Source organism: Amblyomma mixtum, chromosome 8 (assembly GCF_055824585.1).
Source record: "Amblyomma mixtum isolate Tamu chromosome 8, ASM5582458v1, whole genome shotgun sequence".
In the NCBI taxonomy this organism is placed as follows: Eukaryota; Metazoa; Arthropoda; class Arachnida; order Ixodida; family Ixodidae; genus Amblyomma; species Amblyomma mixtum.
Window position 1 is genome coordinate 144,033,930 of NC_143019.1, and position 26,387 is coordinate 144,060,316.

The 26,387-nt window shown below is 45.6% G+C and overlaps 1 protein-coding gene across 2 annotated transcripts in view; it reads left to right on the forward strand.

The window, feature by feature from the left end:
• LOC149334691 (protein MIS12 homolog) overlaps positions 1–26,147 on the forward strand; it is a 41,446-nt gene extending 15,299 nt beyond the window's left edge. The window contains exons 3-5 of one of the 2 annotated variants that reach the window (XM_089555296.1): positions 5,936–6,034; positions 12,994–13,140; positions 25,430–26,147. In XM_089555296.1, coding sequence (XP_089411422.1) covers positions 5,936–6,034; positions 12,994–13,140; positions 25,430–25,555 — 372 coding nt within the window. In that variant the 3' untranslated portion in view covers positions 25,556–26,147. Of the gene's footprint in view, positions 1–5,935; positions 6,035–12,993; positions 13,141–19,569; positions 20,593–25,429 lie in introns of those variants that run through there. The other variant, XM_089555297.1, reaches the window with a different exon arrangement.
• Positions 26,148–26,387: the final 240 nt, after the last annotated feature.

Sequence of the window (26,387 nt, forward strand, 5' to 3'; positions counted from 1 at the left end):
AAGTAAATTTTTGGATTGTAAAACTTTTATTTGCAACAGGGTTGAGGTCCCTCACCTGAACGGCGGCCAGAAGGACTTTGTCTTCGTCTAGTTGGACAACCTTTGTCTGAGTCTCCAGATGGGAGCTCAGCCTCCCATTGGCCAGGAGGGCATTCCCAAAGAATGTGGTTGAGATCCACTTTGTCATTATAGAGTCATTTGAATATTGTCTCCCGGATAATACAGACCACACTTAACCGGATTCAGGAAGGTACAAGTTTGGAAACAGCGCCAAGAGGTGGCCTGACTAAAACAAAATAAAAAAGAAAGTAAACATTTAAAACGATATTGCATTCAAAGCATGTCCCCTGTAGCTTTTCAGTGAGTTGGCAGTCACAATCCCAACATGTAGGCATATGCAAGTATACAGGGATGCTAGTGATCAAAATGTGTATTTGATGGTTGGGAAAACTTGCAAGCTTGGGTATCAGATTGAAGCACTGTCATTTTGGTAGTCTTCTTGTAGCACTGATGCCATACTCAGCGTGGCGTGACACCAGAAGTGTGGCATGTTGGAACAGTGACAAACAGAACTGCTTAGACCAAAAGCAGAGCTAAAATGGAACCCTCTGCTGCACCCTCCTTTATCTGATGAGTGTTTGCAAGTGATACTGATTGCTTACAACTATGTCAGTAATGATTGAAGTTCAGAATGGCGCAAAAGACACACGCACAGGAAAAATAGGGGATGACAGAAAGAGCACCTTTTCATATATACACAGAAAGCTGGGTCCAAGTGCATTGGCACTTCATTGATTAAACTCTGCCGCCAGGAGCTGGGTTTCTTAGACGGCCACGTGTAGTTCTAGATTCTGTTTTTTTTTTTTGTTCTTGTGGCTTTTTCTTTTCTGCCGATGGTGTTTCGAAATGTGAATTGAAGCCATGAATATGGGTTCTTTCTGCTTCCGGTTCGTGGTTGATATGACTTGCCTTATAAAAGAGGGTGTTTCCGCAATAAACTCAGTTGGTAGTAGGCGCTCTTTGTGTCATCCCCTATTTTTCCTGTGTGTGTGTCTTTTGCGCCATTCTGAACTTCAATCATGAACCAACTAGCCCCAAAGCAAGTTCTTCTGCTGTCAGTAATAAGAGACGGCAAAATCTGTGGGCCTTTGAAAATTGAATTCTGTGATCAAATGAATCAGAGGCCTTGCCTTCATTACACCAAGGAACAGGCCGCAAGCAAAGTTGATTGCTCTGATCTATTGCATAAGTCGCAAAAACTCAAACCTCCTCTAAAGCATGTTGTGTGCCATGACCACTGGTAAACTGGGCAGAAAGCTGAGCCAGTTGGTATACGTTCATTGTGAAAAATCCAGGCGCTAACAAAAAACGACAAGCGCTGTGTCCCCTCTGTGTCGTTTTTTGTTAGCGCCTGGATTTTTCACAATCACTGGTAAACTCTTGTTCTGACAGCATACCGTGGGCCTTACGAAAGCTGTGCATAACCAGAGAGATATGTTTCCCCAGAATTAAGGCAATCATTATCAGATTTGAAATGCCGTGATAGTTTCCTACCTTGTTTTGAGCTCCATTTTTAAACAGTGGAATCACGATTGCTTTCTTCAGACCAGTGGGTACCGTTGGTGTGGTAATGATGGTATTGGCAGACCGTTCTTTAAATGCTCAGAATTACGGCATACAGACATGCGATCCAACCCAGCAGACTTCCTTCTAATAAAACTAAACAGAATGCAATTAAAATCATTTCAAAGGATGAATTGAACTCACCAGCCAGACTTAAAGACATGGTCTGGCAGTAGTGCACATGTCGAAGGACCGAGTTTTGGAAGGGTTGGCTGGTCGGGATATCTTGAACCGCTTCTGACAATACCCGTGCACCAAGCAATGCAGAGGTGCAATTACAAGCTCTCTTGTAAGCTGTGGTCGTTTTCAGGAGAGTGACGACAGCGTCGAGGCTGATTCTCCTGCGCAAAGAACGGATGAAGTTAGCTGAGGCTGTCTTTCAGTCAAGATTACTGCTCTTTGACTCGACCAAACCATTTCCGAAGCAGCAAGGGACTCGTAAACTGTTTTGCCAGGAATGCCAGCTAGAAACATATCCCAGTCGTGGTGACCAACTGATGTATTTTATCAGTGAGACAGTATCGACCACAAGGTGGCAGCCAACAAAAAAAAATGGTTAGACATCCTTTGCTCAACTACAAAAGAGCAGACATTGCATAGGTCCAGACCAACGTTTGCGTGGTCAAGACATGCAGACACCAAAGTGCCACCTCGACACAAGGGGTACCGTAGACTCGATACCATTGTCGGCACTACCACCTCTAGTTTGTGGTTTTTCAACAGATCGATATTAATACACGGCCTGAAGGAAAGGAGTTCATTAACATCACTGTGGCCCTGGTGGATGATCGACAGTTGGTGAAAAAATTCTGAAGGGTGAACACAACTGGCTCAGCTGCAGGAAAGATCAGCTGGAGATGAAAGCCAACTGTTTGTTATGTATACGACCTCCTCCAGTTCTGCCCTGACGCGTGAAATTGTGCACATGATAGCCGTCCAGAGAATAGTGGTTCTTTAGCTGGCTCCAGATATCTTATCACGCAGCTCTTTTACAGCCACAATCATTGCTTTCTCACATGCACTGTGGTGAAGCTGCCCTCGTGTGCAACAAGCACATCATGGAGGGAAGGGAAATCTCACAACTGGGTGACACTGGGTGCCACAAAGTGAAACAAGTACTGAGCTGAACTGAGTTGGAGCAGAGAGAATAATCTGGTAAAGCAGGGATGGCTGGATTTCCTTCTATTAAACACTTGGCCCCTTTTCTCTGGCCATTGAATGCACAGCCCATAAGAGCTCTCTGCCAGGCAAAAAATACTTCTCTCCGAAACGGTCTCGAGTTTTTCTCGTTTAGTTCCCTCTAATGGCAGCAGAGGGGAATCTGATCAAGGCAGGTGCTGGCCATTCACTGGCAACCTGTGAATAGCAGTGATGAGTCTCTTGAGTGAGGTCAGTCACAGCTGCTGTTAAGTCTTCATCTGGTTTAGCAGGGAGCTGGTAAATTTTTTAGCGCATTTTTCAATCATCTCTACATAGAGCCTGCTTAGGTGGCCCACCGCGTTGTGGGCCACCTGTGACGGCCTTCACCCGGATAGAGGCCTTCACGGTGAAGGCCCATAGATAGACCTTTGTGGTAAAGGCCTTTAGCATGTAAGCAACTTAAGTGCCCATTGTAACTAGTGCTGCAGCGCAATATTCTGTGCTTAGCTGTGCTAAACTGTTTGCTAATTTTTTAGACGGGTTCGACTGCTCAATAACATCAGTCTTGCGTCTCTGCATGATTGATATATAGTGCCTCGAGGGCTGCAGCATACCTGTCCATCTGAGATGCAGTTGCACTGCAGGATGATGAAGCACATTCTGATACCAGACAGGAAACCCACACACACGTCATGTGTGGTTGTCCCAGAGCAACCAGCTCATGGAGTTCTGTATGAATCAGTGCCCCTCTTGTGGAACCTGCAGAGAGGCTGATGCCGAGAGTGGCAAGATACCAGAGAAGGTGGTTGCAGCCAACATGAAATTGACCTGCAGTATGCCATGCACATCTTGACGACAGTGAGGGGCCACTGTGATTAAAGATGGGCCAACACAGAACCAAGCCAGCCAAGCAAGAGATGCTTCCTCTGCCTGTGGCCACATGACAGAAATGCTGATAGAGAGAGAGATAAACCCTTTTACGAGCACAGGGCCCCTTAGCTGTGTGGGTGGTGACCCAGGGCTGTGCCTTCTTCCCACTGGGATGATGGGGGGCCGTTGCATAGCGGGCACTTTGAAGAACAAGCTGTGCGTTTAAGAGGTTGTTCAGACTCTCAGTCGAGATGGCCACTGACACTCTGTGGGCGTTCTATTGGAAACGTGTCTACGCTTGTCCACCATTGGAGCTGCTGCTCATGTGGCCAGCCTTGTGGGCGACACAAGCGAGGCCCAGTCTTGTCGACAAAGACAGAAGTGGTCCTGCTGAAAGTACTGTCTCTTCCTGGTGCTTGTGTCGTGCCTGTTGTTGTTCAGCCTCAACCACATTCGTGCCAAAGGCCTTGGGGGGTAAAGCTTACGGGAGCGTGGTCTCACTGATCAGTTCATCTGCCTCAGCTCTGTGTGTGTTCACACACTTGGTGGCGGCACTAAACGATGGCATGCCACCTGGCAGGTGATTGTTGGTTGCTGGGGGGCAACCTAGATGGCGCAAGTGCCACCTGCACTCCCAGGGCAGAACCACTGCGCCTGTACGGGGACTCCCAGGGACCAGGGGAGCAGCATGTATGGGCATTTACTGGTTAGCTATCACATCACACTCTCAACACAGTTGGCGTGCAGATCACAAGGGATCTGGGAAGGCGTGATGGTCCCTAGTGTGACTTGTGGCAATGCGGTCCTGTGCGTACGAGCAGAGTAAGCAGGGTTACAAATCAAACAACGCGGTGTAGGGAGGTGTCATTGAAGAGCAGAGTGGGTAGATTGTGAGTGAGGAAAATGGCCGAGTGGGCTGGGAAAGTGCAGGGGGAATGTCCACTCAGGGTGGAGAAACCAAACTGGAAAACTGACAAGCAAACATCTGGGCAGCCACAAGTCAGGAATTATCGGCTACGGAAACGGAGGGGGCTCTGTGGAAAACAGGGATGCTGATGAAATCGGCACTGAGAGAATGTTTAAGCAGGAAATCGCCAAAGAAAATAAATATCTGAAATAATTGTAGGGGAAGCTGTGTGTTGTCCAATGCCAGGAGGATGGCAGTTTTGCGGACACATCGAGTCAGGCACCACCACGGGATGCACACGTGATGCGGTGGTGCGCCTGGAGAGGAGGAGGAGGAAACACTTTTCTGTAAAAAAAAGACAGTTGACAGCAGCGGGGCTGATTCATTCAAACATTTGGGGACACGGGAGGAAAAATAGATCCTAACCCAGCAGAAGGTCATCCGACTGGTGGCTGAAATCAAGACGAGAGTGGAATTCCACGAGTCATGGCTAGCTGGCTTGAGCCATGACTCGTGAAGTAGCCACCACTGGGCGATGCTATGGGGGCCTGTTGGACGTCCACTGTTGGCAGAGGGACCATCGGACTGGCAAGGGAAGACTGACCTCAAAGTTGCTGTAAGTGGAGGCAGGGATGATGTTGCCAGTCATCAATGGCCAACGTATTAAAACTCTCGTGTACGAATGCTCCATCGTATTTTCACACCAGAGCGAAATGATGAGAAGCAATGGCTGGACAAGAAACCATATCCAGTTTGTCTGTGCCAGCTAGTCGCTTACCATCTGGGCGGTTTGGTGCGATGCCTACCACGTGGCCACCTCAGGCATGGTCTGCTGGAGCAGGACGTGCCAGGGACCACTTTATTTATCTATCTAATAGTGCGGAGTCGCTCGACTCCAAGCAGGAGTGAGCACAGATACAAACGAAAGACAAGATATGCACGAGCGTCATCCAAGAGCAAACAGATGGTGCGAACAAAGAAGCCACAAAGACAAGGGTCTCACACACACAAGGCTCTCAAGTTGTCAACGAACGTCCCTACATTCGGGCTGTTCACTACACACTTCGGCCATTCATTCCACTCTGTAATTGATTTGACAAAAAATGAGGGTTTAACTGTATGTACAAAATTCTTGCAGCATTTTTCCATGGTTATAACGCATACTTGCTCGTGAAACAGGACTGATATAATCATGGCTGTTTATTCTAATCAGATTATTATATATTAGGTACAAAAATTTCAACCCTGCTTCAGTGCGCCTTGTCTGAAGACATTCTAGGCCAACAGAACTCGCCAGGAGGCCCAAGTACTGCAGAAAGTACAGCCACACTCTGTTGGCAGCACAGCTGTGCCAGTGGCTGTTATTTTATTGCGCTATTTCTACTTTTGTCCAAGGCACTCACCAGGGTCCCCCCTGACGTGCTGGCATCTGCAGAAGAAGCCATCTTCCAGGCCATGATTCCTGGGATGAACAGCAAAGCCAGCCAGTTGGAGGTGAGTGTCTTGAGATCAGCACTTAAGAAAAAAGGAGATAAACCCTGCCCTAATGCCTGTCTTCCTCAGCGTGCGGTTCAGCTCGAATATAACTGGGCGTTGGACTGTTCACTTTTTATTTTTTGAAAATTCGGCAGGCCTCTTTTTTTGGTGTTGATTTCAGAATGGAAGTTTCAGGTTTTTTTTTCTGACAATATTTTTTTCGACGAATGCATTGCTGACATTTTTCCGTGATTTAATGTGCCAATTCTGTGCGGTCAAAAGTCTATTAGAGTCTGTCTTGCCATTTTTATCAGTGTGAACAGTTCATTTGCCGGTAATTAACTTAATTTACTGGTAATCCTGCACTGGGAGGCATAGAAGCTTTCGTCCTTAAAAAAAGTAAAGGAATTTAATGAGGCAGACTGTGCTGAGCCAGAGGGCGACACGGTCTGCGTGTCGATGACAGCAGTGGCACTCCCGCACAAGACACCTTTCATTCGTGTCCTAAATGCAGGCTAACTTCTCCAAGCAGGTGACGATAGTGAACAAGCAGTGCCTGTAACTAGGTGAGGGGTTGGTGCTCCTCTGCAGAGGGTACCACTGTCTGGCTTCCAAATTTAGTTGATTTTCACCTTTGGCTGAGTGCGACTAGTAATCACCAGCCAGATAGCTAAGCCTTCCATGCCAAGAGTACTGACCTTCTTCGGTTAAAGCCAAACTTCAAGAACTAAATTTGTCATATGTTTATCATCGTCATCCTCCCTGACTACACCCACTCCAGGGCAAAGGCCTCTCCCATGTCTCTCCAATTAACCCTGTCCTTTCCCAGTTGCGGCCACTGTATTCCCGCATACTTCTTAATCTCATCTGCCCACCTAACTTTCTGCCGCCCCCTGCACTCGCTTGCCTTCTCTTGGAATCCACTCCGTTACCCTTGAGGACCAGCGGTTATCTTGCCTTCGCATTACATGCCCTGCCCAAGCCCACTTCTTCCTCTTGATCTCAACTAGGATGTCATTAACCCCCGTTTGTTCTCTCACCCACTCCGCCCACTTCCGGTCTCTTAACGTTACACCTATCATTTTTCTTTCCATAGCTCGCTGCGTTGTCCTTAACACAAGCTGAACCCTCTTTGTTAGCCTCCACGTTTCTACCCCATAGGTGAGTAGCGGTAAGGTAGAACTGTCGCATACTCTTCTCCTGAGGAATTTTTGCAAACTGCCATGCATGATCTCCTCTCCACCCCTTCTTATTCTTCTAGTTATTTCTCTCTCATGATCCGGATCTGCGGTCACTACCTGCCCTAAGTAGACATATTCTCTTACTACTTCCAGCACCTCGCTACCAATTGCAAACTGTTCTTCCCTTCCTAGATTGTTGAACATTACTTTGGTTTTCTGCACGTTAATTCTTAGCCCCACCGTTCTGCTCTGCCTGTCTAGCTCATTGATCATGCTTTGCAGTTCATGTCCTCAGTGCCTGAGCAAGGCAATGCCATCAGCCAATTGGAAATTACGTATTCTCCATTAACTTTTCCCCAACTGTTCCCATTTTAGGTCCCAGAATACCTCCTGTAAGCAGGCAGTGAAGAGCATTGGCGAGATCGTGTCTCCCTGCCTGACACCTTTTCATATTGGAATTTTATTGCCGACTTTATGGAGAATTGTGGTAGCTATGCACTCATAGACATCTTCCAATATTTTCACATAACACTCTTCCACACCCTGATTCCGCAATGCCTGCATGACAGCTGAGGTTTCCACTGAGTCAAATGCTTTCTCGTAATCAATGAAGGCTATATATAGGGGTTGGTTATATTCTGCGCATTTCTCTATCACCTGATTGATAGTGTGAATGTGATCTATTGTCGAGTATCCTTTACGAATGCCTGCCTGATCATCTGGTTGACTAAAGTCCAAGGTTGTCCTGACTATATTAGCGATTTCCTTAGTAAATACCTTGTAGGCAACGGACAATAAGCTTATCGGTCTGTAATTCTTGAAGTCCTTGACGTCTCCTTTCTTATGAATTAAGATAATGTTAGCGTTCTTCCAAGCTTCTGGTACTCTCGAGGTCACAAGGCATTGCGTATACAGGGTGGCTAGTTTTTGTAGCACAATCTCTCCTCCGTCCTTCAACAAATCTGCTGTCACCTGATCCCCACCAGCTGCTTTCCCTCTTTGCATTGCTCCCAAGGCTTTCTTTACTTCCTCCTTCGTTACTGGCGGGATGCCCCATTGCTGTGCTCTACTGCCTTTCTCAGCAGCATTCTGATTACAATCGCTAACTCTTTGGGTACTGTATCTTATCGATATTGCTAATGTCTCTTATTGCATACATGTGGTTTCTACCCATGCCCAGTTTTCTCTCCACTGCTTTTAGGCTACCTCCGCTCTTTAGAGCATGCTCGATGTTCTCCATGTTAAACTTGTCTTCTGGTCAAAACGTCCAACCCTTAAATTTCATGTGCCAAGAAGAAAGGAGGAGTGTGGCCAATGAATTGTCAGTTGCCCAGAGTTTGCCGCACTCTATTATCATATAGTGCGATAGCATTTGCTCTGTCAGCTCACAAGAAATGTCCCTGATTGGTTGAGAGGTGGTTCTTGGTGCCATCAACACCACGTGATGACCCCCAGTGGGTGAATCGTAAATATGGAAATATGAGGACTCCTAAAACCAAAAATGCCAGAGAACGGTCAGAAGTAGGCCCCACCCCAGAAAATGGATTGAAGTGGACATGTGATAATCCGGTAGAAGATACAAGACAACATGCCATACAAGGGCAATGGAACCGGTTGCAACTGGAGTTTTGGTGGGAAAAATTGTACGAGCTTGGGGTACTCACTGTAGACACCATAGCAGCAGACAACCTAAATGCAGGGCTGAAGAGACATGATGATTTTCATCGAAAACAAAGCTGTTAAATTTGTATTCTTTTGGATTTCTGATTTTAATAAAAACCCTGGGTTGGATGTTGTCTGCGCAGTAGAAAATGAATTCTTTTCATGAGCCGCTCACAGCACCTATGAACGCTTTTTTTGAAGACACGGAGTGAAAGCCTACATTAGAAAGTTTGGTTGTCGCACTTTCCAGGCATGGGAGACCTTGTGTCGAAGGACACTGAAGAAAGGGCACAGTTTTGCATTGTTATTCCCAACAGTGCACGTGTGGCAGTTCAGTTCAGTTCAGTTTATTTACCTTAAAGGCCCCCTTGTATCGGGGGTATTACATAAGGGGTGGGATTTTAATGAAATGAGCAAACAAAACAGCTAATATTATTCAGCACTGAAGGTGATCGGTTACATGTTCTTGAAAAGTAGAGGATGAAGCGATGTTGACGATGTCAGGGGGTAGGCCGTTCCAGTCCGTTGCTGCTCGAAAGAAAAATGAAGCGGAAAAGGTGGCAGTATGCGATGGCGGCCGGGCAACTTGTAGGGGATGACTGGTGCGGTGAGATATGCGTGCGGCTGCTGTGATATACGGTGACCGATTGAGGGAAGAATGAAATAATTTGTGATAAAGGGTGAGACTTGAAATGCGACGACGGAACCTGCAATTGTGCCAACCTGCTACATGCTGCTGCAAATTGATGATTTTTGATGAAATTGCGGCGATGCTGCGCCAAATTGCCGTTGCAGGGACCAAGAACTGCGGTGAATCTGCAGTGTCATTTTTCTCTCAATGTATGACCAAAGGTGAACTACGGAGTCCAGATTTCCCCTGTTTTACTTGTTGGCCCTTTACCACTTTTTGTTAATACACAGTATGCGTTTTGCATATCTGCCCCCCCCCCCCCCAGTGATGCTGCCAGCATTGTCCGAAACTAACACATGGAGTGCATGTGCAAAAAAAGAAAAAGCTTCTGAAGAGCCCTAAGTAGTGGTTGTGTGCCCACGAGTGAGGTTTCACAGCTGGTAGCTCTGTCTCTGGGACCCCATTCGTGCTGGCTGTAAACCAGGATGAGTTTTTCTTGGGTGCCCGTGAAATCTGTGGGGTTTTCCTTTGTAGCTGTATGGCTGTGCTTGGGTGGATGCCAATGAGTGGTGTTGAAGCGGATGAGTTGGTATGGCATTCTCCTGAAGAACAGCGCAAACTTGGACCAGGACTGAAGGAAGACACACAGACAGCACCTGTCTGTGTGTTATCCTTCGGTCCTGGTCCAAATTCTCGCCGTTCTTCAGGAAAATGCTAATGAGAAATTACTTTGGTCCACTTGCACAGTAGGAGCACATAATGCAAACTTTGGAGGTAGGAAGTCTGTTAGTAAAGATAGGAATTCATAGTGAAGCACTCACAATGATGGGGTTGGCATACACCGTGAGGCTATGAATTACAAAACCACCACGGTTGCTCAGTGCTTAGCCAACTTCTCGGGTAAATATTCTGGGAGAGCATGAGGTGCATCCAGAATGAGAAGCACTGCCGTACTGGAGTGGCTGCCTTGGCACTCCTGTGCTGTGTGGCAGCCTGTTTAATAATTGTAACCCATCAGTCAGAGCTAAAATTGTGATGCAATTTCAGCTACAAAACAAGCTGCTCCAAATCCAATTTTCCCCTGCCACAAAGCCTGCTCCAAAATGCTCTTGGCGATTCCCACCACTGATTAAACAGATCAGTGTCTTTGACATACGTTTTTTGTTGTTACAACAGTTTTAGCTACACTTGCAGAGAGAAGTACAGTTCCACAGTACCACTGGTATACGGATTCATGAAGCAAAGCACATTTAGCCGTGAGTCATATCAAGAGAGTACCGACTTGAAATCTTTGCTTGCGTGTTGTTTTGTTTGGATGATCCATTAGACATTCATATGCATGGATCAAGTGGTGATATTCACCTACCACTGCTAAATGGTTTATAATTTAATTTCTTCTCAACGCTGTTATGGTTTCATCAACTGAACAATGGCTGTGGTGTGTCCTTAGGTCACGTGGTGAGGCACGAAAACAGGTGGCAATACAACTGCTGATTGTTGCCATTGCAGCTCTCCAAGCAGGCTGGTTTAAGTGCACAGGAGTGGAAGTCTGGGCAAGTTGGTACTGGTTGATAATTTTTGCAACAGCAACAAGGACAATGAGCTGAACTTACAACTCTGTTGCATTGGCAAAAAACACGCATCTTTGTACACCGTCCAGGAATCTACGAACGTGCACGTCAGTAAAAGCTTCACACCCAAACATGCCCATCACAGACAGAATCACCAGAAATCAAAGGCGCGTTCCCCGAGGCATTATCTCCTACTATGCAGCAGGCTGATTTCCCTAGCTGTGATAGCTATAGAGATGCACCCCTGACACACAGCCATTTTTCTCTCTAATGATGTGCAGTGCCTCAACCCTAGTGCACATGTCCAATACAACACCTCTGTGTCTGCAGAAAATGGACTGCACTGGCACGTGAGGCAGTGCTTGGCTAAATTAGTGTCCATCTTTCCTAATGAGTTGGCTTGTTCCATTAGCCTCACATTAGCACATCGGCCAGTCTGACCTGTGTAGGTGTGGCCACAGGAAGGACGTACTTGATAAACCACGCCCTTGTGTCGAGCACAGACAAAGTTATCCGCACATTGCAGTCATTAGAGCATGGCTTGGAATAGCAGAAGAACGCAAGCAAGTGCCATATGTACACGCCCCATCACATAGGCTAAAGGGTGTGGATGTCTCTAACAAACTCGAAAAGATAGGCACGGCCGTTCAAAAGAAATGCTAGCTGAAAAGAATGTACGAGTTCACTCACATCCAACGGTCTTGACTTGTTACGCATACACCGACATAAAGGGGAAGAGATAATCAAACAGCGCAAATCCTCACGGAGTTTTTTTTTTTTTTCCTTTTCCCTTTGGGTGTGAGTGAACTTGCCTTGCTAGAAAAATTGTTAAATTTGTTGTTCGCACATGCCAAATTCAATCAGGTCATCGTTTTATTGATTTTAATGTTAAGGTATTGCACTTGTCAGAAAAAACTTATGCCATTCACTTTTTAGTTTTTATCAGTTTTCTTTGTTATTAGGTGTATTTTAGAGTTTTTATGGCTCCTTAAACCATGTGACATTATTCGCTACGTAGTCAACCACTGTGCCACTGTGAACTGTGACCACTGTGAACACGAGTTTCTTGTATCATCGTAGATTTTATTGTCTTGTTTTGCCATGTTTTATCAGATGTGGCTACCTGTACCTAATTAGAGGTGCTCTGAAAAAGACTATTAGTTGTTGGTCAGCTCTGTGTCTTGTCCCTTCTTCCCTAGTGTTTGTGCGCTGCTTTTTCGTAGAATCTTTTTATGTTGATGGGATTGTCTAGTCTCTGGAAGAGCTGCATGACGGAGGGCCACGCCGAATGACCACGTTCGTCAAAATCTTTGTTCCGTGAGCAGTGTGCTTTGGTGCGGGGAGTGTATGCTGCCCTGCAAAAGCCGTCTAGGTGGCTGCCCTGTCTGGATGCATGTTTTGTTGATTTATTTATTTATACATACTGCAGCGCAGTTATATGCGCTATGGCAGGAGCGGGAAAAACACAAAATGCAGAATACGCAACGAGGGCAACAAAATGCAACAAAATGTGCAAAGTGAGCACGACAATGAAATTCAAATCGCAAAAAGAAATATCAAACAAGAAAGGAACTGTTAACAACAGGGTAGGAATATTCAGCTATTATGCGTCTTCAATGGCAGTTACAAAACTTTGAAATGCACATGAACGAATGGACCCAGGTAGAGAATTCAGGGCTTCTATTGAACGGGGAAAAAAACTGAATTTGAACAAATTGGTATGTGCAAAATACGGTATCAAATTTAGCTCGTGATGACTTCTTGTAGATGATAATGTCTTTTGATGCTTGTGAAGGTGGGGACGTGCAGGGGTGTGGTGGGCTCGTGTTACACAGCCTAGTGTTTTGTGGTCAGATTTTTCTTTTTGGCACTGTTTCTTTGCAATGAACAAACAAAACAAAAGAGGCAGTTTTGTGGGTTTTGTGGGTGCAGGACCTCCTGAGGCAGGACGTAATGCGCATCCCCCCGCACGTGCTTCTCCCTGAGGACGAGGTCCACCGGACTCCCCCCCCCAGGGATGGCCAGGCACTGGGGGCGGCCAAGCTGCAGCTGCAGTCGCTGCACAGACGCCTGGCCGAGGTGAGCATCTCCTCGGCCCACGCTCGGGCGCGTCTAGACCGGGGAATTTGCCCAGCACTCGCTTCGCACTCGCCACAGGGGTCCCCATGGTGGCACTGATTAATCTGATCCTTGCAAATAACTTCATGCTGAGTTGCAAGTTTTCCCTTATTTTTTATGGTTGATTTATTTTCTCATGGGTGGCATGTACAGAACCTGTCATCAGAGCGTGTCGGCACGAACTGTCAGTCATCCATTATTGGGGTAATTAATAGAATAGTTAATGAAATAATTATGTAGTTAGCATGAATTAATGATTAAGTCACCACAATGATTAATTTAATGCACAGTTAATTGGATGAAGTAATTAGCTGTGTTTTAATTACTAAACAGAATAAATGGTAATGGGATTGAATTGATGAATTAGTTACTGATTTAAACAATTCAATTTGTTCACATTCAAGTCACCAAAATTAAATAATTGGGTGAAACTGTATGCACTCAGTTGTATTAGTGAATTACTTGACATATTCATTGACAATTGCATCTAGTTAGCTTTAATTGAGTAATCATTCAGTTATTTTAATTGAGTGAATAAATTAATCAATTGATTCATTTTGAACTAATCAATTATAATTAATTCATTAATTAGTACTTCGGTGTGCTTACTAGATGCTCTACCCACATCTTTAGATGCAGTGGGACCGAAGTTAGAGCAAAAACGCGACTTAGAAAATGCAAAGGCATGAACAAACGAACACGCAGCATAATTGGCAGCCGTAAGAGAAATTCATTCGCATTACTGCACCTAGGCAGACTTGAGTGCACCCCTGGAATTTTTTATTCTGTGCTTTTCCTTATAGTTTCTTTTTTGAATTACTAATTCTTGACTGAAGTGCTCCAAGCATTTTTTTTTTTTTTTGCTGCTCTCTGCTTTGCTCATTGCCAGCCACACAGCCCAAATATTTTGTGTGTTTAGAAGCAAAGAACAAAGGGACACTGAGCACAAACTGCCTTCTAATGACTCCGCTTCATGCATAGCAGGCAACGCTCAAGTAGTGCGTCCGTGAAACCATATTACTCCGCCACATATCATTCGTTCTTCTCCACTCATTGCTTGGACGAATACGAAGAGCAGTATGAATAGTAGCATTGGAAATCACTGTCGAAGCTGTCAGGCACTCAGTGTTTGGGCTCTCTGGCCATAATTTTCACGAAGGGTGAAGTACTTTTTGGGTGTGGATTTAGTAGGGGCGATTCGCCCTACCAACCGCATATCATACCGCCACGGGTACTTTTTGCTTCTCGAAATCTCAATGAGTCGCATTACGAAAATGTGGCACGAGGTAAAACGAAGTCCAGGAGGTGCCAGTCACAGAACACTTAAGATTTGTCGCTACGAAATATGCTTGTGTTCGCTTTGAACTACTTTTTGCGTGTGGACTTGGCCTGCTTGAACAGGCGTGCTAGCTTTGGCAGCGTTGCCGGCTATGTATGGAATGGAGTACAGAGAGGACTAAAAGATGAAATGTTGATGCTACCATCACAGTAAAACACTGTCCGGGGCATGTTGGTTCATAGGTGGCAAGAATTGAAGCGCAACAAGACGACACCAAGAAGGAGGAAAAACGACAGGACAGGCGCTATCCTGTCCTGTCATTTTTCCTCCTGCTTCGTGTCGTCTTGTGGCGCTTTTATTCTTGCCATCACAGCCATGTATCGAGAGTGGATCCCTGTGGCTGGGCTCAACTGCTATCTACTTTCAAACGGTGATCCTTTTTGGCTTGAGATACGTTCCATTTTTAAATCCAACTGTCAGCAAGGAATGCCTCTTTTGCTGCTTGACCAACATTTGGCCAGAGGATGAACTGAGAAAACTGATTTAATTAAACACTTGATTACTACAGGAAAAAGGTACAGTGCAGTTAAAATGACGGCAGCAGCATAGAACAGAGTAACTGGGCTGGGCCACCCATGGACTTGGGACAGTACGTCGTCAAAAAAAAAAAGCTGGTAGAGCATCCGCCTTGCGTGCAAGAGGACCAGGGTTCGAATCCCGGTGCCGCACAATTCTCCACTGGGTTTTAAAAAAGGAACCATATGGCGATGGAACTGCATAACCAGGAGTAGGGTACGGACTGAATGCACTCCCTCACCAGAACAGGATTTGGCCGCAACCTTCTATAAACAACTCAATTAACCCTCAGCCAACAGGGTTAATTGGAGAGAGACATGGGAGAGGCCCCACAGTGGGCGTAGTCAGGCTGATGATGATGATGTCGTCCTAGATGAGCATGTGGGAGGAAGTTGGTCTCGTACCAAGCTCGCCCGCTCAGAGCCCACAGCCATCGCTGGGTTTCTTCCACAGAAACAGTTATGACTTCAGCGCTTCCACATTCCCACGGTTTCGGGGAACGCATGTACCGTAAACGGGGCTGGGATGCTGACATGTCTGCACTCCGGCCTGTAGTGCCAAAAAAACCCATTCCCGCAGAGAAGTGCAACTTTATGACAAGTGGCCTCGAGGTCTGTTAACAAAAAAATAAAAGCAAATGCGGACACCTAATGGATGTGAAGACGTCTTCAGAGCCCCGTGCACCGAGGGATACTCAAAGCGCCATTTACGGAGACACACACAGCACTTCCCATGTCAGTGCCAGAAATCAATGGAATCAAGGCGGAAAGCTGGGCTAGTTGGTGTGTCATCGTTACCACTCGTCCTGTCTCCTTCCCTGTCTTTGCCCTAGCTTTATGCGCTAGTCTTGTAATCAACAATGCCAGAGCAAGGCCCAACAGAAGCAGTAGTGCACTCTCTCCACGCATAAGTGTGAGTTCACCCACGGGAAGAAACACACCAAAATACGGGTGATGAACGCGGGGGCTGTCTCACCTAACGAGTCCTTACAACAAACAAAAGACAGAAAATGTTCCCCTGAAGGGCTTGGGGTACCCCTGTACGAAACATGGATGCGAAACAAAAGTTCCCCTCCCAATACGCCCGGATAAGTGGCTCAGGGTGCAACTGTAAAAAAAGCAAGCAAAAGAAATGCGTAGTACAAGCAGGGGGTCTGCACAACGACCTTACAGCCCCCTGAATTTGGAAGTTGGCTATTCCAGAGGACCCCCAGGATTTCGGAAGGAGGCTCAGCCCAGAAAATTGATTACGGTGGATTAGTGGGTGGGTTATGTGGTTGGATTAGTACAATCCCTTGCAATAATCCAATGGGAAGAACATTCTGTAAGGTGATGCATACCATACAAGGGCAGTGAGATCGGTTCCAGCTGGTGGGAAAAACACGAGAAGAACATGAGACACTCAGTCTGGACACCATACCCAAACATTTTCTTCTTTAAAAATGCGGCTAAAAAGGCCCCCAGGTGGTTTTTTTTTTTCTACTAAGAACAAGAATTCAATGGAGTTGTCCTTGCCTCAGTGTTACTGCAACTTTTGCTGTACACTCTCTGCAGTCTTCTGATCTTTTGTGCCAAATATCATTGTGTAAGTGAATTTTTGAATCCACAGCCTCAATACTATGGGCAGTCTTGCATATCACAGCTTGTCAGTATTCGCTCTGCATTCGCTGAAGGACAACCCTGGTGCCACAGTGCACCAAACCACGTGTGCTGCCTCGTCCAGATAAAAATTTGCAAAAATGGGGCCACAGTGCCCCCCACACTCACTATCACAATGGGTGGTGCTGGCTGTTCAGACAGAGATACTAACCCAGTGGTTGCTGCCCTTTGAGTGCTTGTGTCCCGAGGTGTGCAGTAAATGGACTGATAAGAATGAACACCACAACACAGACTTCTCCTCCCTTGTCTCTATTTTTGCTCTAATTTCTTTCTTTACACTACATTTTATGCCATATGTGCGAGTTACCCTCAGTCGCGCAAACTTTTTGGACGCGTTTTCAAGCTGTTGCCCATTTCTTGCTTGGAAAACACCAGCATGCACACCTTATTGAGATGGAGGCCGATCAGGGTCCCCAGGCTCGGGTGTCTCCATTGGCGACATGATTCCGACTGGCCAGTCAATTGTGCCTCTTGTGAGTCACAAACAATCCAAACTTGCATCTAATTAGGGCGCAAGTGTAATTTGATGGGATGAACTCCACAAGTGCCAATAAGCAGCTTTTGCATATGCAGCCCATCACACCTGTCAGAGTATCTGAGCACTGACGAGTGACAGGGTGAAGCCAACGCTGACAGTGTTGAACATTATGCAGTCAAATATTTGTACTGAGTAAGCACAGTTCATTTGTGAAAATCTGACAGCGTGGCCAGCGGTGGGAATGGCTGCCCCTGTACTCCCATCCACTTGAGGCCAGGCAGTTCCGCAGGTTTGACGGCAAGCTTTTCAAGCAGTGTAAAGGGTTCCTCTGAATGGGAAAAAATGTGTGATTGGTTCATGCAGCTTGGGTGCCGATGAACACGCTTCAAGGCAGAATGGCATCACTCATGGTTTAGTTGGAGCGCGACCTGATGTTTATCGCTCGCCATTAAATCAAACGCACATTTCTCTCTCTGACAGTGGAGGCAGGGGGAAAGAGGTTCCTGGACCTGCGCAAGTGATCCTCGAGGGAGTGCTAAGTCTGTCTGTCCATAGTGTCATAGAGTGGCCCTTAGAGGGAAGGCTGGCACTACCGTCTGTGCAAAGGGCATCCACCACGGGAATGCCGGGGCTTGGCTGGGCTAATGTTGGCCCTGAACCACGACTGCACAAGTCCAAATTTTCCCAAAACATATACATTGCAAGGAAGCGTTGGTACACAATCAGTATGTCGAGTAAAAAAATATAGCTCATTGGGCACTGCAATAAATGGGCAAGAAATGAGCAGACAGGTGTAAACAAGCACTGAATTCACCCATGCCATTGACAGATGCCACCGAATATAGCCAACTGTGGAAAAAAAGTTTCTGCATTTAACAGGCTCACTTTTCGAAGCAAATATTGGTTCAAAAAAATTGTCAACGCTTAGAATAGTACACTGGAGAAGCTCGCATTGTGAAAAGCCAAAATTTTAGTGCTGCTATTGCAGGTTCATGTTCATTCATAGTTTGCACATGCTGAATGCCGGCTGTCACCAGGTGCTGGCCGTGTTCATGCTGAAAAGTGCAACATGCAGGTACTTGCATGAATTTATTCATGAAGTGGAAGTCGTTCTTGCACGGCCAGTCTTTGAAATGAAGCAAATGCAAACCTCAGCCAGTACGGTTAAAATGTGTTGCACTTGTGGAAGTACCTTGAGCTTTTAAAAGGCTGTCAGGCAGAAAACTGGCCGGGATGTAAAGACTGACGCACACGACTAGGATCAAGAAATATAAAAAGACAGGACGAGCGCTAAACATCAACTAAAATTTTATTTCGACAGAAGATACATAATGCCGTGAATCTTTGTAGCGTTTGTTCATTCTTCAAAGCTGCCGGCACGCCGCTTTATCGCTTTGGTTGTGATGCAAGACGCGGCCAGATTTATGTCAATTGATCGTGTCTAGGTGGAGCCAAGTCTACATTGTTTCAGAATGTTCTAGCAACTTTGCTCCAAAGTTTGACACGACCGAGAGCGGTGGGCATTCTGTTCGACGACCGCCGAGCACGCTTGTTGCTACGCTGCTGCTGAGTGATCCAGTCCTTTGGGGGTGCAAGTCAGCCCAGATAGAGAGTTTTGTTCGGAAGCCATTTTCGCTGTATCCCTGCTCTCCAGACTGCAGTCACCACTACGTGGCAGTATATACAGTTTCGTGGCATATGCATGCTCTGGATTAAAGCAAAGCAAGCAACAAAAATCACTACTCCACATGTGGGAAACTGTTTCTCCCATATATCTTTTCTTCTTGTGGCAAGGCAGGAGAAGGCATGCTGGCAGCCTTGTCTGCCTCGCATATTATTTTAGAAGGTGAGTGTCTCCGAGACTCCTACGAGAAGTGTGGAGAGTGGTCGCAATAGCAGACGGTCACAGAAAACTTGGTCCCTTCTTCCACCTTTCAGTGGCACAGGTGGACAAAGCCAGCTTTATTTGTAAGTGGCTGCACTTGAGGCCACCAGCCACTCAGCTCACTGCGAGTCTCCGGATGCTTCAGATCTCAAAGCGTGCATAGCAGCTTGATCACCACAGATCACACAAAGCATGAGTGAAAACGAAACTGAACAACCAAGAAATCCCATCCACTGAAGAGTCAGCAGGCCACCAGATGTCAGTGCGAAGTCTTCATGGCATGCCTCGGGCGTCCATCGTTGATGAAGTGCAGCGTGAATAACTCTATGGTAGTCTTGCTCACACTCCATCCTCCTCACAATGAGCTCCAAGTGTGCAAGAGAGGGAAATTTTGGGCGGAAGATTTTTTTTCCAGCTTTCTGTCGCTAGCCACTTATTTTTACACTGTGCATGTAAAGTCAGTGACACTCGCCTATGTTGACAATGAAGATCGCAATCGTGTTTCTGCTTGCAGGTGTCTGCGTTTTTGCTGCAACCAAGCACTGCTTTCAGGCAAGACACGCTACCTATCCGAGACTCAAGGCCATAGCCACAAATGCACATTTTAATGTCATTCGCACTAAATCTGTGTTCGTTATAAATTGGAGCAACTCCTGGGTTTGGTGTGTTTACACTTCGTATAGCTTTTTTACACTTCAGAGAAATACACACACGAGCCAAGTTACGTTTCTGCCTGCACCAACCACCCACTAAAAGTGCGCAAGTACAATTCCCAATAAACGTGTTCAAATATAGTTGATTTTTTTTTTTTTCACAAACAATACATGACTGGAACAGTCTGCCTGCACGCTGCACGAATTGCTCCTGCCCCTCCCACATCTTTTTACAACGCTTTGCAAAACCACCTGTTAACTCTTTCCCTACCGCGCCCATTGAGCATTGTTAGCCCGCTAACGGTCATTTCATGCCCCGATTTCAGAACATTCTGCGTTGCTAATGACCACGCTGCAGATGTAGCTTGTAGGCCAGGAACCAAAGTTTTGTTTCCGATGTAGTTTTCTTTTGTCCCGCGAGGGGGCACTTTCTAACGCGCTGCGAAGAAATGAAGACGCGGACCTGCGCTCATTGCCCGCCATGTTGCCCACAGATGACGCCTTCGCCACTCGACTTCGGAGCCTTCCGCGTTGCTTACAGGCACAATGCACATCTGGCTTGTAGCCGGAGAACTGAAGTTTTGTTTCCGATATAGTTTTTTTTACTGCTACAAACCGGCATTTTTTGAACGCACTCCGAGGATGCGGTACCATCAAAGTCGCTTGGCAGCCTCCGCATGCGCGGCACATGCTCTAACACATAGCAAATCTCAGGACTCCGTTTCGTCTGCGAGTGATTTAATCGACGTCCTGTGCAACAACGAGCCTGAAAATGTTGCAAGGTGCTGAAGATGATTCAGTTTTCACATCGGTGATGATGGAAACCAGCCTGAAACACAGGCGGCCGCGCTCCGATGCACAACTATAGGGTTTCCAGTTGTTGTTTTGTAGCAACAATACTATTCAACATAGAAATGATTTTTTTTGCAGAGAGAACTTTTTGCATATTTCAAAAATTTTTAACAATTTTTTCTTTTTAAATACAAGCGTGTTTTTCAAGTTTTGTTGATTTTTTTTCTAAAATCTCGTTTTTAGCAAATAAAACTTCTTGTTGCAACATGGAATTTGTTGTTTAAACGTGTATTAATAGAAAGCACCTTTATTCAGCTCTGTTTTTGGGTATTGCAATCAATATTGAATGCAATAGTTTTTACAGAAAAAAAATGTACTGAAACCTTCAGAAAATGGCCATTTTCCCCATGGTAGGGAAAGAGTTAATATGATTCTAATATGTTAAAATGAGTGTTAGTATCAACGTTAATATCAGTGTAGCAATATTTGTTATCCTAGTGCAGTTTGTTCTATTTTTTTTTTTTTGGCTACTTGCCAATGTTGCTGTTTCTAAAACAGTGCTTATTTTGAAATGTTATTTTCAGTGCATTGTTGTGCATGTGTGTGTCTTCAACTTTAATTTCTGCCTTTTCTCCCATTAGTCCATGGGTTATCTGGGTATATTGCATCATTCGCATAAATTATTGTTATTAGTCATCTCTTCCTTTTACAAGGTCTGCTTAGAAAAGTATCCCACCTTTGGCCGAAGAAAAAAAACTGGCATAACTGGAACGTTAGAAACCTAATAACCTTCAAAGTAGTCTCCGTGGGACTCCATATACATCTCCCAGCGGTGCTGCCATTGTTGTAAGTATTCCGAAAAGGCCCCTTTCGGAACTCAGTTTAGCTCAGCTGTTGTTGCAGCCATAATGTCCTCTCTTGTCTGAAATCGCGCTCCTTTCAATGGCCTCTTGACTTTGGGAAACAGCCAGAAGCCGCAGGGGGCCATATCAGGAGATTAGGGAGTCTGCTGAACTACAGGAGTCTGGTTTTTCGCCAAAAAAGTCTGAATCAAGTGCGAGGAATGTGCAGGAGCATTGTCATGATGGATGCGCCAATTTCCTGTTGACCTCATCTCCGGTCTGTTGCACCGCACAGCATCACGTAGGCGATGGAGGACATCCCTGTAGCACTCTTTGGTGATTGTTTGACCCTGTGGGGTGCGTACTCGTGGCGTGCCACACAGCAGGAGTCAAAGAAAATAGTCAGCATCACTTTGACATTGCTGCGCACTTGTCGGGCCTTCTTTAGTCTCGGTGACGTGGAATGCTCCCAATGTGACACCTGGGATTTGGTTTCCTGGTCGTACCCGTTCACCCAAGACTTGTCACCAGAGATTATGGTGTTCATGTTGTGGAATGCAGCATCTCCTGTGAGACTTCAACACAAAGCTGCCTTTGCTCCACCGTGAGCAGCTTCGGCACGAATTTCGCCGCAACTCTCTCCATGGCCAAATCTTCGGTGATAATGGAATGTTCAGAAAAATTGCTGATGTCCACCTCTTCCGCAATTTCTCGGATAGTCACACAACAGTCCCGCATCACCACAGCGTTCACTTCGGCAATGACCTGGTCATTTCGGCATGTTGATGGCCGACTGGAGCGTGGCTCACTCTCCACCGATGTTCGGCCGTCTTTAAACCGGCTGTACCACTGCTTAATCTGTGTGCTGCTTATAGCATTGTCACCGAAAGCCGTTTGAATCTTCTGAATGGTTTCCACTTGGCTGTCGCCCAGTTTCTGGCTAAATTTGATGCAGTGTCATGCAAGGAGACACAATCTCGCCTATGCTATTCACTGCCTTTTTACAGGAGGTATTCCGGGGCCTGAAGTGGGAAGAGTTGGGGATAAGAGTTAATGGAGAATACCTGAGTAATTTGCGATTCGCTGATGACATTGCCTTGCTAAGCCACTCAGGACAAGAACTGCAAAGCATGATCAATGAATTAGACGGGCAGAGCAGAACGGTGGGGCTAAAAATTAACATGCAGAAAACCAAAGTAATGTTCAACAGCCTAGCAAGGGAACAGCAGTTCGCAATTGGTAGCGAGGTGCTGGAAGTAGTAAGAGAATACTATGTCCACTTAGGGCAGGTAGTGACCGCCGATCCGGATCATGAGAGGGAAATAACTAGAAGAATAAGAATGGGGTGGAGCGCATATGGCAGGTTCCCTCAGATCATGAATGGTAGCTTACCAATATCCCTGAAGAGAAAAGTATACAACAGCTGTATCCTACCGGTACTCACCTGTGGGGCAGAAACGTGGAGGCTAACAAAGAGGGTTCAGCTTGTGTTAAGGACAACGCCGCGAGCTATGGAAAGGAAAATGATAGGTGTAACATTAAGGGATAAGAAGAGGGCGGAGTGGGTGAGGGAACAAACGCGGGTTAATGACATCCTAGTTGAAATCAAGCGGAAGAAATGGGCTTGGGCAGGGCATGTATTTTAAACTGGGAATGGACTGGGTTCCAAGAGAAGGTAGCAGGGGGCGGGTGAGACTAAGAAGTGGCAAAGGACGGGATTAATTGGAGAGAGACCTGGGGGGAGAGGCCCTGCAGTGGCTGTAGTCAGGCGGATGATGGTGTAAAAAAGTTGTGAAAGAGGAGCGCATTTTTTGCTTTCTTTACTGGGCTGGGGAAACACGGAAAATTCTTGCATGTCTTCATTAATGAAGTCAGATGAAAGCGCAATGCAAGGGAAATATTCTAAAATAGAATTTATCATTGTAGCCTGTTTCAGATTTCATTGTAAAATTTTTCAGTCCAAACAACTTTGCCTCTTCGCAGAAACTTCAAACAGCTCTCATGTGAGGGAATTTTTTTTTTACAGAAAAATACTTGATTGGAACTCCATTCATACAATTCGCAACTAACCCAGTTTGGTTTTTTTTTTCTGAACTTTCTGGACTTTCTGAACTCCTGTAACGATAAGCGGCTGAGTGCTATATCCATTGACATTAAGAACTTATATTATTCCCTCCCTAAAGATAAATTGTTAGAGTGCATTGAGGAGTGCATTGATCAACTTGGAGTGGTGGCTTTCCAGAATTCTGCAGGAATATCGGTTGGTGCTTTTTTAGAACTTTTAACTTTTTATCTAAATTCAACTTTCGCGAAGTGGGAAGACAGCTTTTATCTCCAAAAAGAAGGAATTTGCATTGGTTCCTGCATTGCTCCCATTCTTTGCGATTTACTTTTAGCCAAATATGACCGACTACTGCGCGATAGTCTTGAAGGAACCAATGTTTTTAAAGTTTTTAGATTTGTAGATGACTTTTTAGTGATTTTTAACATCAGCTCTGGATTTTACGAGCATGATGTTTTTAATACACTCACCATTTTTCGTGAGGGTCTTAAACCACTAACTCTGACGCACGAACTTCCGGAAGATGGAACAATTCGCTTTTTAGATCTAAAGATAGTATTTACTGACAACCACGTGTGTTGGGCATATGAACCCCGATCTAACAAGCCACTACTTCAATTTCAATCAGCGCATTCCAAGCTGGTTAAGAGAGCTATTGTTAATTCATGTTTCAAGAACGCCCTGAAAAAATCTTGTGAGCACTTACAAGACTACAGTTTCGCTCGGCAGTCGTTCAGGCTAACGTCAGCAGGCTACCCGAAGCATCTACAGATATCTGTCGCAGAGGCCTTGCTCAAGCACGAACAAAAAGGCGAACATAGCCCCGAGATAGTGTCACCAAGGAAGCAGAAAAAAACGGCAGTAATACCCTATATGCATACATTCTCGCACAACTTAAAGAAGCTAGCGCAGCGTTCAGACGTTCGCGTAGCCTTTTCCGCCCCGTGTAAGCTCTCCAGCCTTAGTCGCATGAGTTGTCCCATGACAAAGCCAATTGTTGCATGCAAGAAAAAGCATCAAAACAGGTATGTTGATTGTACTGAAGGGATAGTTTATGAACTTCCGCTATCTTGTGGAAAAATATACGTCGGACAAACAGGGCGTTGCCTCAACGACAGATTAAGGGAACATAAAAATGATTTGGCTACCTCCAATGGCCGCAACCTGCCGCTTCACTGCTCTGAATGCACAAAAGAAAATCAGGAAGTGTGTAAACCCATGTTTCATAGGTGCCGAACTTTCAAAAGAAGCAAGGACCGAACCACGAGGGAAATAATTGAGGCCCAAAGGATATAAGCTCTGGGTAACCTTTGTGTCAGCACCCCTTCTCTTGTGCTATCTGATAAAGAACGGGCGTACTTGGCAAAGTGCGCGACACGTCATTAGGTTTTTTTCAATTTTTTGGCGCATTTTACCAGTTTGCCGCCTTCGCGCATCTTGCCTTATGTATACATGTATACATGTATATTGTATTATGTATTATGTATACATGTATATATATACATGTATTTTCCATGAATAAATTTAGTTGTAAGTCAGCGCTGTGTGTGTCTTTTCTATCTGTGTCCCTGTCTTTTGCGCTGTTTTAAAGAATCATGGTTCACCAACTAGCCTGCACGTCTACCCTTGTAAGAAGCGCTGTTGTGGCCAAATGCAGAGTAAATCTATTGTATGATATCTGTGTCGTTAATACAGTGATCACTTTGCTTTCATTGTTTGGTGCTGCATTTCTTGCATGTATTTTATGATCCTAACTTTACAAATTGTGTACTTACCATTGTTATGTATGTATTTTGAAACACAGTAAGTATTCTGTGTTGCCTCTTAAATTCCTTGTACATATCCTTTGGCATGTCCTGCAATAATGTGACCTGTCAATTGTGCCGCTCTGTCTCTGGTATGATTCTTTGTTAATAATACTGTAAATTTTTTTTTTCTTGTACCAACACCTGTTACAATCCCTCTGGGGATGGACAGTATATTTAAATAAAAGGAAATAAATGAAAGGTGTGTGTGTGTGCCCAGGAAGGTGCCCGGCAGCGGGAGCTGGAAGGGGAGCTGGCCCAGCAGCAGGGTGTGCGCAGGCAGCTGACAGCCACCCTGGCGAGTGTCCGCGCCCTGCACGAGGAGGCCTCCATCCCGCTCCCCTGATGTACATCACTTGGGTCCCAATAGATGGAGAGAGCACCCTCTCTTTTGTGTTGTGCACATTTCTCTCTGAGGTTCGAGCTCTCCAGTTCCACCAGACAGCAGTGCCCCCTGCAGGGCCATAGTGGGGGGGGGTTGTGTCACACGAGTTCGCCAAAAGCGCCACATCACGCAGTGAGGAGCACAACAGCAGTCGAGTCTTTTCACAAGAATAATTAAAATACTTGTATTCAATATATAACAATAGACATCAACAATCATAATTTCATTACCCCTCACACTCTACACACTAGCTCGCATTTTGATAACGGGAAAATGATTCGTGAATATAGCCCCCTAAACGATACCTTTAAGTATTCATTTTTTCCGAGAACCATGCGCGCTTGGAATAAATAACCTAGGAATATTGTCGACAGTCCCAGTGTGCAAGGGTTCGTTAGAAACCTGTATATGCTGGGGTGAAGTTGTACTTGTATTCTTGTATTGTTTCTTGTATGCGTGTGTTCTTGTATTTATTTCTTGTGTCCACTCCTGCTTGGAGTCAGGCGACTCTGCAGTATTCGGAAATAAATAAATAAATAAACAAAAATATGCACCAGCTTGCTATTATTAGGTGGCACGTACAAGCAGACGACACACGGCAACTGGTCTGAGCACATGCTTGTGCCACTGTGGTCTTGCGGGGGATGCTGAACGCACAGAGTTGCTATGGGAGTTTCCTAATGGGCACTTGATCCAGTGTTGGGGCCAAAAATGGATTCTGCCCCTCAATTGGCTGCTGCTGCTTTCCTCTGCATGCTGTTGAAACATCGCAACTTAGGCTTCATACTTCCAA